This window comes from Orbicella faveolata, unplaced genomic scaffold (assembly GCF_042242905.1).
Source record: "Orbicella faveolata isolate gen_17 unplaced genomic scaffold, um_ofav_v1 contig_3, whole genome shotgun sequence".
Taxonomy (NCBI): Eukaryota; Metazoa; Cnidaria; class Anthozoa; order Scleractinia; family Merulinidae; genus Orbicella; species Orbicella faveolata.
The window spans coordinates 8,442,501-8,457,501 of NW_028301558.1; the positions used below are offsets into that span (position 1 = coordinate 8,442,501).

Sequence of the window (15,001 nt, forward strand, 5' to 3'; positions counted from 1 at the left end):
GAGGGGAAAAGATGTCTTCTGGAACTGCAAAATTCAAGCATATCCACACTTGTGTCGTAATTCTTTAAATTATCTTATTTATTGACATACAGAATGCAGCTTTGCACAACTGAACACCGGACAGGTATTTGACAACCACAAGTTATTAAACACAAGCCATGGAGGTTGTAGTAAGCACATCCCTGGAATCAGTATCCTCAAAGAAGTCAATAATTCTAAAACCAGAACATCAGAGTGATGTGAAGGTAGTCTTGGTGAAACACCATCTTACATCATCTGGTGAAAAAGAAAAGGAACCCAAAGCAACCTATTCTAAGGCAGATGCCCTGTCTAGGGCCTACAAGAGAAAGAGCTTCGAAACTGCAGGTACAAAGGAGAAAAATGAGCAATGTTTCCCTGTTAAGAGAAGGAAATCAGTGCCACTCACAGGATCAATGAAACCCTCAGTTGCATTGGCTCAGGATTTGGTACATCACAATTCCAGTTTTGAAATTGGAAGAAATATTTATGACATGCGACAAGGTGGTGGCAAGAAAATTCCCCCAAACGAAGACTACCAAAGAGCAGTGGAGGTCTTACATGTACCATCAACATGCATAAATGAAGGTTTGGATTTTCCGAAGGATAACCAAGAACAAGATGAACTGGTTCATGATTTACAGGATTGCAATTTGCTACCAAATTGGTTGGGTAACAGAAATAGGGAAAGGTTGGTGGACTCCAGCACAGTTAAAAGTGATGGGCATAAATCTTTGTTTTCTTTGTACGACCTGGATTTACCAGTTGAAAACAATGCAAAATGCAAGTCTTTATTTGAGACATATCACATAAATAGAGTGAGTAAGTCTATTGTTGATGAAGTATGAAACTATTCAGTCTAAAGTAATGACACAGATCTCTGGCACGTCGTTTATTCTTATAGTATTTACATGTTTGCAGTAGTTAAATGCTACTATATTTACAATCAAATGTGGAAAGTGGTCCTGCATTAGATTTTTCACTTTTTATTAGTTTTTATGGTATTTTATTTTGTACAAAATATTATTAAATATATAAACAAAATTACAAGTATTATGAAGGGACTGGTAACTACATTCCAAAACATAGTGAAATTCATTATGGCTACAAACTTTAATCCATCACTTCCTTGAGCTAAACCACTTCTTTTTAATAGTCGATTATCCTGTTCTGTATATCTCTCCAATATCAGGTCTAAAAACCCAAAGTTTTCTTACTCGAGCAAAATTTAGTCAGGGAAAAAGATTGCCATTAGAAACTGTAACTTTAATCAATTAGATACACGTGGAGACCCTCTGTAACAATGAAAATTCTAGTCAGTCATTAAGCTAACAAGGCTACCAGTAACTTACTTTGTGAGTTTGAATGTACATGTACATGTAGTTAGTTCTGTGATACAGTGCTGATCAAACAGATGAATTTGGCTAACATGTTAACATCCTTCTTGCTACCCAATTCAAGCTGAGTCATTTTGGTGCTCGGCAAGCCTATGATGTCCAATCTTAATGTATTATTAGTTCCAGGACAATTTCATAACTTGGTCAGACAAATGTCTGATTACTGCCTGTTAATTCCATCACTGAAATAAACTACATGTATATGGTTTAAAAGAAAAGTACAGCATTGTTTACCTACATGTATAGAAGATGACTGGGTAGTGACAATGAAACTGTAGTTGCCTTTTTGGCCATCATTAGCTTAAGTTAGGTGAATGGATGTTTTTAAATTTCTACATCAAGACATCCTCAAAGGCATAAAAATAAGGTAGTGTATACATGTATGATATAATTTTTATTAAAAACTGAGCTGTTACTGAATTGTCTGATATCGTACACCCTTGGTTTCATCAAGTTTCATGCCAGCCTTTTTCTTGTAGTCCTCCTGTTGTCTTTCTCTCATAATTCGTTGCATTTCAAGCAAATCGTTCTTGCTCATTCCTGTAAAAAGCAACACAAAATAATTAGGTGCAAACAGGAACTTTGCATTTATACCTGAAAGAGTCTAATAATCGTCTTGTGTGTGAAACTTGTTGTGAGTAACTGTAACTTAAGCCAGTGAGTAACTTAAAAGTCTTTTTTGCTCTCCAGGTATTTGAATTGAACATTCCTTCGACTGAGTGGAGCAATATTAACAATTTTGACTCCTACAGTTCCAAGCTTACATTGTACTTTAAATGTCTGTCTTCTATTGCCATAATTGTCCATCTAACTAACCTCATCTCCTTGCTCCACACTGTAAGTTATGGATAGTTGTTTCTTTCGCTTTGATTCATGGCCTGCAGGCTTCAGGCTTGGGCCAAAAATCAAAGGGGAAAAATGCGGTCCATAACTTACAGTATGGACCTCAAACTTGGTTAGTAAGATGAATGTGTTCTTGTCACTGGTATAAATATTGCCAGGAGATATTAAGTTGTCCTTTAAATCTTTGTTGAGAACTAATGAAAAGAAAAGATTTGCACTAATAAAACAAGGCCAATTATGATCGAAAATTAATACATAAATGTATAATAACATAATGATCCTGGAAATTTTAGCAATCAAATTGCATCAAATAAAGCTGGAAAAATCTCAGGTTTTAGTAATCCATCTTGCAGCTTCCCTGAGTTCATCATCCCTTACCAGGTCTTGTTGGTCCAGAGTGTAGGGATTTATGTCGGAGTTCATCATTTTCAATGGAGAGCTGCTGCCTTTGTGCTTTTTTGAGAGCCTTTAGCCTTCCCTTTTTTCTCTGTTTGGCTTCCCACTTTTCTAGGTCATAAAATCTATAACAATGAAATGCAAAATTTTGTATGCAATTTCATACTCTTACAAGGTGAATAAGTGACACTGGATCTCAGCAATCATAAATTTCACTCCATGGTTATGATGGGCTTAAAATCTGAGATGTGTACCAAGTTTTTCATTCCTTACCTCTATATTTTTTGAAGGACTCTGATTAAATCGTTACCTATGTCAATTTTCATTGTGGGCATGGGTACCCAGTTTATCCAAACCATACAAAAATAGCTTCCAGGAAAATAGTTTGCTCCAAGGCATACAAGATATTGAATGACTTTGTCTATTGTTGACTTGAGTTTGTAGTAGTTGACTTGAGTTAATATCACTTTCATATCAAGGTTAACCTTTTGCATGCTTTGCATATCTAGAATTATTGTCATGTGACAATGACACGAATGTAGACCTTATATTTTTTAGTGTTTTGGTTGCCATTTGGATGTAAGATTTTGGTTTAGTGGAAATACAGTCGAAATTTCATGATCACTTTAGGCAACATTGCAACCATAAATGAAACAGAATATGAAGAGATTGTCTTTACTTTTTATGTGGCAGTGTAACAGTGTTGTAGTCCTCTGCAAAGGTCTCAAACATTTTCTTCATCTCAAATCTGGGAAAGACTTCAGGATTGATTTTCTTCACTTCTTGTAGCCACAGATAAAATTCCTGTTGTTTGTTGAACATGTCACTGTCCACCAAAATTCCATATTTGCCATATTTCTCTTGGTTCACAGCTAATTTGGACTTCTTTTCTTTGTTTCTTTTGTCTTTCTTTTTTCTCCTCTTCTTACCCTGCAACATAAAGAGTGTTGCAATCATTTCTGAAAGGTCAAGGATCTTGTGGAAAGTCAGAGAGTCCACTTTCTGGTTGGCTTAGATTGGAAGGGCACCAGGGTGACAAGCACAAGACTGGACAAACAGGTCTCAATAAATCAAAATAATCAAGGAAGATGGACCCTCAAGTGACTCGTATTTGTAGAAATCTGTAATGCTGGTTGCATCCTTAAAGTTTAACTTTTATGATAATAATATCCTCTTCAATGTAGATATTAATTTAAATTAACTTAGCATGCGGTCAACACCAACTTAATAAAGTGTATTATCGTTTGTTTCACGATGTAGTCACTTGAGATGTAGAATGCGACATTTCGACTGCTTACTGCTAGTCTTCTTCAGGCGATAAGGTCGACTGATTGCATGGTATCATTTATATCACAAAGGTCGGCTGTGATTGGTGCATTTCGATCCTCCGAGGGAACAGCTACTCACCAGAACAATGGAACAATAGGAGGATCGAAATGCACCAATCAAAGCCGACCTTTGTGATATAAATGATACCGTGCTATCAGTCGACCTTATCGCCTGAAGAAGAATAGCAGTAAGCAGTCGAAATGTCACGATCTACATCTCAAGTGACTACATCGTGAGACAAACAATAATAAACTTTATTATTGCATCTACCACGATGAATAACAACAACCTTTTCCTCGACAAACACCAACTTATATCTGCATGACAGTAACCAACTCGAAAGCTCATTGGCTACTTTGGTCACTGTACACAATTAAATATTGTTTCTTCTAGTTAATTTCTATCTGTATTTATTTTTCCTATATCATTGTAAACCATCTTACGTTAAGTTGTTTTTTCTGTAAATAGTGTGCGATAATAAAACTGAGTTTTCATTAGGAATACTTACAACTGTAACTTGCACAAAATTATTGAGGTGTCTACCAAATGCTAACTTGGTCTCTCAAAGGGTAAGTCAAATCTTGTGTGGTTTGTTTGACTCAGGTTCTGAACTTCAAGGAAAATGCTTACAGACAAGTTCCTATGTTTGAATTGGTTGAACTTCTGTTGTTTGGCAAATTGTGGTGATTGACTTGAGTTATAGTGCACCTTGCAAAAGGTTTTTAACAGTAATCTTCCACTGTACATGTAGATTTATTTTACCAACCCACCATGACTGAATCATTTTACTTTAGTTAATTTCTATGCTGGATGTGTGAGATCTGATCAAAAGGACTAAATGTGGCTGCCAGGGGCAAATTTAGTACACTGACATTGAACCTCATGCCTCATATTGACTGTTGTAAAACAGACATATCTCTTGTTTGTAATGTAAACAAAGAACAGAAAAACACTGGTATACACTGTACCTGATGCGTCTTCTTTTCCTCTTTCCCCTTAGCTTTCTTGTGTGTTTTCTTGTTTGTTTCTGAGTCAGAAGATTCATTACTGCTGCTGCTTTCTGTGGAAGAATGTCTCTTAGATCTCCTCTTTTTGGATTTAGAAGTTCTTGATTTTTTCCTGCAATATAAAATAACTAAATATTATGTCTCTCTCTGTGCAATGCACAAGATATGTGCAGATAGCTAGTATACTGTAAACTTCTGGAAGAAACGACCCCCCGAAAATAGTAACTCCCGAAAGTAACATTGAATTATTTGGCTGCTAATAAATCTCAAGAGAAGCAACCCCTCTGGAAGTAGCGAGCCCTCCAAATCCCCAACCCCCACTCCCCGAAAAAAGTGAGACCCAGGTTCAACAGGATATTTATTTTTCCAAACAATAGTCAGGTCAAAGTTATGTATGATAACTTGATTTAAGGCACTCAATAGCAAGGAAAAGTCTGGTATCACTTATGCCATGAGGGGTTGTGAAATGTCAATTTGGGCTTCATCAGTTGCACTGTTTTAAAACAAAACCCATAGAATTTTCATCAATTAACAGGAAAGTACTATAGGAAAATTTGATTCAATACCAATTTCAACAGGAATGTATTATAAGGAACATTTCTTCAAATCTAAATTGAAAACACGACCATCACACCAAGATAATGTTACCGCAGACTAACATAGCAGTACGTCATGAAGTAGAAACAGCTTATGGTATCTGAAAAGCTTTCCTGCTTACAACTGACAACACGGTATAGACATGAAGAACCCACCCATGTGGCAGAAACGTAGATTTAAACTGGAACGAAGAATTGTTTCTCATGTTTTATAAATTTAAGAACTGTTTTTACCAATTTCCATTGTTTATTTTGAAAAAAGAGCTCAGTTCTACAAACTTTATATAATGTGTTTTGCTCCCTGAAAGTAATTACCCCTTGAAAGTGACAACCCCCCAAAGTAAACAGCTCCAAAGGCTGCTAATTCTCAAAGTAATGAGGGTCATTACTGTTGGAAGTTTATGGTAAGTTAGTCTTTTCATAATTAATGCTACTTTCTCTATTAAGGGGTAATTATATACTTCACAAAAAGAGGCAAAACAGCAGCTAAATAACAATAGCTTGAGCAAGGTACATTGTATCAAGGTCAAATGTAGATATATACATCACAATTTGTGTAATAAGTTATATACACAATGTAAAACTGCCATAGAAAACACTGGATAAATTGCTGGATTTATACTCAAGATATATCATCCATCTGGGACAAACTTTGGCAACTGACGGTAGTTCATCTGATAATTTGTCTGTGCATAAATACAATGAAACCCCGCCTTACAGTCACCTCGCTAATATGATCACCACGTTATTACGGCCACTTTTTTGTGTCCTGGCCAAACACCCATTCATGTACATTTACTTAGAAGAAAACCCCATTAATGTGGGCTCCCCTGTTACTATAGCTAATGGCCACATTCTGAAATCCCAACCTGTACAATCCCATATAATTTTATTCCGTTTATACGGCCACTTGAACCAGTCATGTTCATTTTTCCAGTGTTAATATTGTATGAAATGATTGAAGTTTCATTTTTTTTTAAAGATTATATCTGCATTCCGGGTGCTTATTAAAGAACATTCATTTAGAAGATAGCGCAATTGTGATATATCTTATTAAGGCATCATTTGATTTAGACCAGTCATGAAATTTGGTACTACCTTGTTAATACAGCATGGTCTGTTGGTGACTGTATTAACGGGGCCACATTGTACAGGCAAACAGATGAATCATCCATCCAGGCAAACTATCACTGGCAGTAGTTTGTCCTGACAGGTATCAATGAAATGTACAAACATGTACTTGAAATACTTTAATAACCACCCAAAAATGTCAGTTACTTAAACCAATTTGGAGGTACCCTTACAGTAATACAGTTAAGAAATTTGTTTGCAAGAAACTGGGTTGTCACAATGTTTTAAAGTAGGCAGATTTGGCAACTTTTTTTTAAAGTAAAATTGACTCCAGTCACCCAGACAAAAGAGAAGAAATGATAACAGAGAACATCCAAGAAAAACAGTTTTAACAACTGATAATATTTCTATTTCTGACCCATTTGCCATAACAGTGTTAGTTACCTTACTGGGCTATTGCTACTATAACTGCTTGATGTTCTTGAACCTCCAGAGCTTCTTTCACAGCTTTGGCTACGCTTTCTAGATTTTCTTTTCTCCTACAAAGAACACACATGATACTACTCAGAGTAGATTGAAAGGTGACCAAATCCTGCACTTTGATTGATTACCAGGGTACGCAAGAAGAGGATATCGTGCCCACTTAGGATTACATTTTACTGTTTTGTCCCAAAAGAAAATGGTGCTTCATGAAGATGCTAATAAGTGGCCGGGTATTCTGGAGTTTAGCTTCGGTTAGCTTGAAGAGCACTCCGGTTAGCCAAAATTAGCTCAGGTTGCTTGCGGTTAGCCTTGATACTGGGGTTTATTCGACTTCAACTCAAATAAACTATAAGTCGCTTCAACCTGCAACCTGCAATCTGCAAAATTCACCTGCCGCTTTCTGATCTCTTTCTGCTTTTAGCTCATCTCTTGGAGAAAACATATGTACCGTAAGTAAAGGCTCTCCTTGCAGGGTGATCATCAGGTGGTATATATAGTGAGCCATCCTGGTAATAATTATATTAAAGTAAACTTAAAATAAGAACTTAGTAACTCTGCGAAGAAGCAATTGTGCGACTGGAACAGTGGACTTACTTTGGTTGCTTCGGAACTTTTAGAATTCTTGCTCGATCGACGAGGGCTTTCTTCCCGTCTGTCCGCCATTATTGGTCGTGTGGGGCCTGGATTGGCCTGGATCGATCAGATGGAATTTTGTTCACAGCGGAATTCCATGAAAAAAAGATATTCTTCATGTAAGGGAACCTGAACTGGATCAACATGGCTGCTTGTAGCGACGGAAAAGTGAGAAAAGGAAAACATCTTTGCTTTTTCACTTTATATCAATCAAATGGTCAGATGAATTCCTCGTGCTTGATGATAATTAATGATTTATTTTTTCTCGCAGGGAAAAGATGAAACCGTTGATAGCAAATTAACTTTGTGGGTCGGGAATTTGGACAAGCGACTAAGCGAGTAAGCTAAAGCTTATGAACTGAGCTTAACTTAATTAATTTTGTGACAGGTGTGTTATATGTGCATGTATGTTTTTCAGGTACAATCTTCTGAAAATTCTGCAGCGTTTTGGAGAGATCAAGAACTTCCAACTCCATTTTCATAAATCTGGTGTTAGAGAAGGAGAACCTTGTTATTGTTTTGTTGAATTCAAGACATTTGAGGTGAGTGTTGATGATAAAAACAGAAGTGCTGTTCACGATGAGTCAATTTCCGTTTGCAAAGGAGATTAGGAGATTAAGGACATCAACCTGCTATGTTTTGTTTTAATATTTACCAGGAAGCAGAAAATGCATTGCATGGATTAAATGGCAAAATGGCGCTCTCAAAGCCTTTGAGTGTAAACTGGGCAAGGTTCAAGCAAATGGCACATGCAGTAAGTTTGTATAAATGTTTATTTTGATTATCTTTTAAATAATTCAGGGTCAAATATATGGATTTGGACTTGCTCCTGACAGTATCCTAGAAATGTGAAAGAAAATCTTGCCTCTGTCAGAATAATATTATTTTGCTTTCTGATGATGTTTACAGTTGTACTTACAATTTGAAAGCCAATTACCTACAGTAAATCAAAGAGGGTCGTGCAGGGTGGTCTCTGACATGGTTCACGAACAGAAAAAATTGCGATCACAGATCATGGAAAAAATTCAATTTCATTTTGAAAAATTTATTTTCCAGAATCACGAAAATAAGCAAGTTAATTACTCTTTTTAATAACCTGCTCTTAGGCTAGAAAGAGTCTTGGAAGAAAGCAAAATCGTGAAGGGCTAAGTAAAGGCTCCATATCGCAAGTTGCATACCTAAATCACTCTTGATAGACCACTCTAACCATTCATTCACTTCCTGTAGTAAACGGCCAGAAGAAACAACAAATCTTCCAGAGGTCTTGCATCTCAAAGTCATGTAGAATACTTTGGTGAAATCACGAGTATTGGTTAATAAGTCAAGTTCTTCACGGGTCATGTAGAACCTTCAGGTCACAGATCACGAAGAGTAATTTCTTAAATTCATGTTTCATGGAAAATTAAATCAGCTAATCACTCATCACAACAATACCACTGTATGACCCTCATCAAATCAAATCTAGCTTATAGCTGGTATACCAACTCCATACAGGGAAAGAGAGAACAAGGACACAAGAACAAGAGCACTATGCAATCTGTGGGCTCATCAGGAAACTCACTAAACAGGTGACTCAGACAAACTTGTGGTTATTTTTGTGGCCAGATTGGCGGGGGTTGCAAGGGTGGCGAGGATGGCCAGGGTGGTGAGGGTGGCGAGAGTGGCGAAGGTGGCTTGGGCAGCGAGGGTGACAAGGGTGGCCAGGGTGGCGAGGGTTGTAAGGGTGGCGAGGTTGGCCAGAGTAGTGAGGGTGGCGAGGGTTGCAAGGGTGGCCAGAGTAGTGAGGGTGGTGAGGGTTGCAAGGGTGGCCAGGGTGGTGAGGGCTGCAAGGTTGGCCAGGGTGGTGAGGGTTGCAAGGTTGGCAAGGGTGGTGCAGGTGAAAGAGTGGCAAGAGTTGCAGGGGTGGCGCGGATGGGAGAGTGGCAAGGATTGTGAGGGTTGCAAGGGTGGCAAGGGTGGGAGAGTGGCAAGGGTGGTGAGGGTGGCGAGGGTGGGAGAGTGGTAAGGGTGGCGAGGTTGGCATGAGTGGTAAGGGTTTTGCGGGTGGCAAAGGTGGTGAAGATGGCAAGGGTGTCGAGGGTGGTGGGGGTGGCAAGGGTTGTAAGGGCGGCCAGGGTGGTGAGGGTGTCAAGGGTGGCTAGGGTGGTGAGAGTGGGGAAGGTTGTGAGGGAAACCACAAAGGCAATGGCAATTTAAGATATAATGAACAGAACAATGACTGTGCAGGTTCGTTATAATTCCTGATACATTTCTTTGCCATCCTCTGCAAAACAATGTCAAATGACCAAATTCTGGATTGTCTTGAGAACGTGAACCACTATGGATAATTTGTTAAATTTGTATTTCAAATTTATTGCTGTGTTCCAGATTCAGTTTTGAGGTAATTTTGACAATGATAAACAGAGTAAATGACTTTAGAAGTACAACAAGATTTGTATTTAACACATAATTTCACTTTTTAATTGACGTTGTCCTCACTGTCGCCTAAGTGGTTACTTAAACTCTCTGATCTTCATTGTCTTGCGGTTCATTTGTAAAATTGATCAAAGTGACAAAATTTGGTAGATACACTCCTTTGATCCTTGGAGAGTGAAGAATAAAATATGCAGTGTTATAAATTATACACATATTTTTTGTTAACATGAGGTTCTCTCGGCCTTCAGCTGTGAATCCAAAATAAGAGCAATTGAGAGCAAGCTCAAACTAATGGAAAGTGGATGTGACAATAAAATGTCTTCACAAGGAAAACATCCCCTCCTTGTTCAGAGTGAGCGAGCAAGATCTCACCCTTACAAAAAGGAAGAAAGATATAGCAGAGGAAGAGGCAAACATGGAAGATGACAGACGCTTCTGCTAGATGCTATTTTAATATTCAATTGAATTTTTGTTCAGCTGGGGAACTGATTGGTTTTGGATTGAAATCTTGTTTTGGAACCTAAATTGACGTAGGTTGTCACTTGGATGTGGCCCTATGGTCAGCTCGGCGGACTTGACTTGACTTGATATCAGGTGGTCCTGGTTCAAGATCATTGTATTGAGTTTTTGGGTGAGACACTTGAAATTGTCCCAGTAGGTCTCTCCATCCAGGTGCATAAATGGGTACTAGAGGAGTTAATGCTGGGGGTAACCCTGCAAAGGGCTGGCATCCCATCCACAAGGAAGTACAAAGTACTCCCAGTCAATTTATGCGATGCAAACTGGGATAAACTCTGGTAGTATGGACCACATTGCCTGACACTTTTCCCTTTACCTTACACTGTATAATCTGTCAAAAAACTTAAAGATATGGGTTGCTGACCAAGCATGAGTCAAGATGGCTGGATAGTGGCCAAGATGCTTCATTTTAATACTTTAAAAACTTTTATTATATGGCAAAGCAGTGTTGAGGTAAATCTGAGTGTTTTGATTGGTTCTTTCTTGGTTGGTATTTTTGCCTTTCAGACCGTTTCCATGTCATAAGTTGTGTATTTTTTGCTTTCCAAAGCCAGTAAATTCAAGGCCTGTGTGGCTACTTAGTTATGTACTATTATCTACTTACTAACGCTGGCTAGCTTGCTTGAGCTGTACTTTGGAATACTGGCCCTCGTTTGTTTTTTTACAGATTGTACGGCAGTCAGTTTTAACTGCCACGACCTTGGGCCAATATTCCTTAGTACAGCCCTTGTACTAGGTTAGTAAGAGGTTAATATTTTTGAAACGTTTCAAGGATGTGGTTTAAGAAAAATTACAAAGAGCCCAAAAGTTCCTAACCATGACATCCTGGGTACTCAGTGAATAGCTGTCAAATTTATTATCAGGATTGATGTTATATATATCCGTCTTTTTGTATGATTTTGTCAAGCATACACATCTAGACAACTAGTGGATGGTGTGCACTATAGAATGTTTTATTGTTATTAAGATGATTTCCAGTCGGTACTGCACACTCTTGAGACTTGTTTGTGTTTTTTGCATTGTTTCATGTAAGACATCACAAAATGTAAACGTTCAAAGTTTCAAAACAACCGCCATTATGGATGCGAAGCAGTTGAAGCTTTATGCTTCATTCCTCCTCATAGCACTTGATGAAACAACTTCACAGCTGTAAAAATCAATGAAGCTGTTGGAAAAAGAATTTGAAACGCCTCAAAGATGAGGTATGTGGTTGGTAACAAATAACATTGATTTGCATTCCATCAAGTGAGATTTATAGTGTTTACAAACATTAAGATGCTGAGACTACGCAGTACGGACTGGAAATCATGTTTAAGATATTTGTTTTATTAATTGGACAAGCCATACAACCAACAAAGTTTTGAGTTTAAAATAAAAACAAAATAATCACATACTGTCAACAGTGTAAAATTACATACCGGTACTAACAGTTATTTACTGATTTTTTTTGGTGGCTTCTATAAAAATTATTAGTAGTAAAAGTAGAAAAAAGAAACCCAGTAAAATGTTAATTTGATTTACATTGTACCTCACAACATTCTGTCTAATATGTTGGGTCAAGTTTAAGGCAATGATTTTCCTCACATGGAAACCCTTCCAGAAATTAACACCCCATTTTAAACTCTTTTCAGCATCTCTCACAACAAACCCATTGGTCATGTAAAGCACCCACAAAAAATCTGGCTTTGGAAAGCCTGGTTTTGCCCAAAATACAATGCTTGATAAGCCACAGTGTTTGTGCAGATTGGCACATAAATTCATTAAACATTTGAAGATGGCAATCAGAAGGAATCTGTGTCTTTATTGTGTATATGCAACTTATCTGACAAACATTGTACAAATTTGTTGCTACAATTATTAATTTGAATATTTCTAATGATAAGAAGGCAGAGATATTGGAGAAGTCTTTTCTGATTTTCACGGACAGGTGTAAATATTGCCTTTTATAATCCATCAAATGCTCATGATTGGTCTAAACACGTCACAGCTACTGTAGAATTGGGAATTTCTGAGTGATGTTCCCGAATATTTTGGGTAATGCTAAAACATTTTTGAATGATAATAAATGCAATACAATGCAGGGATGTCAATAAGGGCCATAACCCATAGTACCTGTTACAGCTGAGCATGCTTGATCCACCCTTGTCATAATGGGTGACCTTGGCTGTAGTTGAAACAATTCACCCACGAAGTAACATATTTGTCATGGACGTGAAGATGAAGACTACCGGGTGAGTCGAAACTTAATGATAGCCCTGAATAATAGCCCCCATTTGACTTTAAAAATACATGTATACTCAGAAATGCTCAACTAACCAAGCATATTTCCATGTCAAATGGAGGCTATTGTTCATTTACCTACAAGCAAGCAGAATTTGTATGTTAATGAAATCCACACAAGTTATTATGTTTAGGGTAATGAAAACTGATTATTTTGATGCTCTCACGCTATGGATATTTGTACACGTTGGTTAGTAATAGTGTTTATTTGCAGAAAACAACAGATGTATGATGAGTGCTACAAAATTTACTTTCCAATAACTGTCTTTACATTAATAGTATGCATCATTCACCAAGAACATGTTTATGTTGTTTGTGTTCCAGTTTTATCGCGCACAGACCCTTGACTATGACTTGGCTGGGGCTTGTCTTTTCCTGTCTCTTTCTTTAAAACGCTAAGAAGAGTTTGAGAACTTTCAAGAATCTGCAACCAGAACAAAGTTTGATCAAAATGCAGTGACTAGTAAACAATAATATTATGACAAATTCAGAGTTTCCACTAGTTTTGATAGTTAAGGGTCCTTGGGACCCCCAGTTCCAAAGAGTTATGGGTTCTTTTTGCTTTTCAGGGGTCTTTGCCTATTTACTAAAATTTTCAGACCTTTTTTCCTGCGTCCTTGGGACGTACCTTGCCAAAAAACTGTACATCCTTTTCATTTTTTGTATGTATAAGATACACACCTGTGCATTAATGAGAACTCTGCAAATTACAATAAAAATTATGGTCATCAAATATGATGGACTGCCTGTCTTCATTTAAGGCTACCCTACAACCTTAAAGATGTTTCAACTCCAAGAATTCAGTGTGTCCGGTTTAAACTGTAGATACCAAAACCCCTATTTCAAGCATTCGAAAGGTGATTTGGACCCTCGCATTTAGAGGTTGTGAAAAATTTGACAATTCTTTTTATTTCAAAATTCTTGGTATAGTTTAATGGCCACCTATACAAGCTTTAATTTGATATGGGGGTTTAGGTATCTACAGCTAAACCAGACGCCCTTCATCGCTTGGAAACGACAACTCTAAAGGTGGGTATACGGTAACCTTAAGGTATGCATGTACCCATTGTCCTAACCCCCTGGCCAGGAATCAATGTTTGTCATCCCAATACCTTGTTCTACAATGCACTAATGTCTATACCTACTATCAGAGAAAATTATATTGAAAGGCAAGTAGCAACTCAAATCATGTGCTGATTAGCAATATTCACACTCTTGAACACCTGTCAGCCTTCCCACACAACTTACGTTCCCACCCCACCTCCACCCAGAGGCATCAAACGGTCACAAAAGGCCTAATGGTGGATAATCAGTATATCAAATAGCAAACATTAGTCAATGAAAAGAAGCCAGCATTTAATGATCTAAATTCCAAAGCACCAAATTAATTGCCCATGGCCCAGGGTAGTAAACTCGATATTTAGCTTGTTGGTCAAAAAGGATTATAACGGCACACACGGTCAGGTGATTTCTGTGCAGTGAAGATTAGGCTAACCTTCATATAAGCTGCTTCTGTTTCGGCGATTGTTTTGTCATACTCGTTTCTGGATGCTATCTTTTTGGCCAGGCTTTCGTTGATTTTTGCCAACCTCTCGCTGAGGATACGAATGTCATTCTGAATTTTTCCTTTCTCTTCCTCCTCGTTGAGTATTTGTTTCTGAAGTTCATCTCTCCTCGTACAGAGATCTTCTATACCTTGATGTCAGAGTACAGACGCAAATTATTAAGAAGAAAATCACTCTTTTCATGAACAACATGGCGGCAGACATGACATCATATGTCAAAGTTTTCTAACTTCCCTGGAGCTCCCGTGAATAAAAATACTTACATTTCACCAGTTCATTGTTGTACGTCTGCAGTGTTGCCCCTTGTTGTGACATCGCAGCCTGAATAGAGCTGAAAATCCAGTCTTAAAGCTTACAATCAGGAACGACATAAATATCGTCATGAAAGATGTTTTTTTTTTTACGATCTCCCGCGTAATGTTTGGTTCGCGTTGTCCTGGAGCTAGTAA

The 15,001-nt window shown here is 37.8% G+C and overlaps 4 protein-coding genes across 5 annotated transcripts in view; 2 read left to right on the forward strand and 2 right to left on the reverse strand.

The window, feature by feature from the left end:
- LOC110062712 (uncharacterized) overlaps positions 1–1,833 on the forward strand; it is a 4,308-nt gene extending 2,475 nt beyond the window's left edge. For both annotated transcript variants that reach the window (XM_020769666.2, XM_089297802.1), the window contains exon 2: positions 93–1,833. In XM_020769666.2, coding sequence (XP_020625325.2) covers positions 159–866 — 708 coding nt within the window. In that variant the 5' untranslated portion in view covers positions 93–158 and the 3' untranslated portion in view covers positions 867–1,833. The remainder of the gene's footprint in view (positions 1–92) is intronic.
- Positions 896–7,841, reverse strand: LOC110061269 (uncharacterized). Its single transcript, XM_089297759.1, has 6 exons — positions 7,735–7,841; positions 7,102–7,196; positions 4,952–5,102; positions 3,334–3,584; positions 2,637–2,779; positions 896–1,955 (listed from the first exon to the last, which is right to left on the reverse strand). Exons 1-6 carry the CDS (start codon positions 7,801–7,803, stop codon positions 1,828–1,830), a joined length of 837 nt encoding a protein of 278 aa, XP_089153885.1. The 5' UTR covers positions 7,804–7,841; the 3' UTR covers positions 896–1,827.
- Positions 7,842–7,876: 35 nt separating this feature from the next.
- LOC110052567 (putative RNA-binding protein 18) lies at positions 7,877–12,494 on the forward strand. The gene is made up of 6 exons (XM_089297815.1): positions 7,877–7,941; positions 8,045–8,112; positions 8,192–8,315; positions 8,432–8,527; positions 9,268–9,341; positions 10,437–12,494. The coding sequence occupies exons 1-6, from the start codon at positions 7,918–7,920 to the stop codon at positions 10,612–10,614; spliced, it is 564 nt and encodes a 187-aa protein (XP_089153941.1). The 5' UTR covers positions 7,877–7,917; the 3' UTR covers positions 10,615–12,494.
- LOC110059111 (microtubule nucleation factor SSNA1-like) lies at positions 12,489–14,986 on the reverse strand. Its single transcript, XM_020765794.2, has 3 exons — positions 14,816–14,986; positions 14,483–14,682; positions 12,489–13,411 (listed from the first exon to the last, which is right to left on the reverse strand). The coding sequence occupies exons 1-3, from the start codon at positions 14,865–14,867 to the stop codon at positions 13,292–13,294; spliced, it is 372 nt and encodes a 123-aa protein (XP_020621453.2). The 5' UTR covers positions 14,868–14,986; the 3' UTR covers positions 12,489–13,291.
- Positions 14,987–15,001: the final 15 nt, after the last annotated feature.

Coding starts and splice junctions, on each gene's coding strand:
- LOC110061269 (XM_089297759.1), bottom strand. CDS start 7,803: ATGGCGGACAGACGGGAAGAAAGCCCTCGTCGATCGAGCAAGAATTCT. Junction 3,585..4,951: donor AGGAAAAGAAGACGCATCAG/GTACAGTGTATA, acceptor TTTATGTTGCAG/GGTAAGAAGAGGAGAAAAAA. Junction 2,780..3,333: donor GTTACACTGCCACATAAAAA/GTAAAGACAATC, acceptor TCATTGTTATAG/ATTTTATGACCTAGAAAAGT.
- LOC110052567 (XM_089297815.1), top strand. CDS start 7,918: ATGGCTGCTTGTAGCGACGGAAAA. Junction 7,942..8,044: donor CTGCTTGTAGCGACGGAAAA/GTGAGAAAAGGA, acceptor TTTTTCTCGCAG/GGAAAAGATGAAACCGTTGA. Junction 8,316..8,431: donor TTGAATTCAAGACATTTGAG/GTGAGTGTTGAT, acceptor AATATTTACCAG/GAAGCAGAAAATGCATTGCA.
- LOC110059111 (XM_020765794.2), bottom strand. CDS start 14,867: ATGTCACAACAAGGGGCAACACTGCAGACGTACAACAATGAACTGGTG. Junction 14,683..14,815: donor CAACAATGAACTGGTGAAAT/GTAAGTATTTTT, acceptor TCTGACATCAAG/GTATAGAAGATCTCTGTACG. Junction 13,412..14,482: donor CAGAAGCAGCTTATATGAAG/GTTAGCCTAATC, acceptor TTCTGGTTGCAG/ATTCTTGAAAGTTCTCAAAC.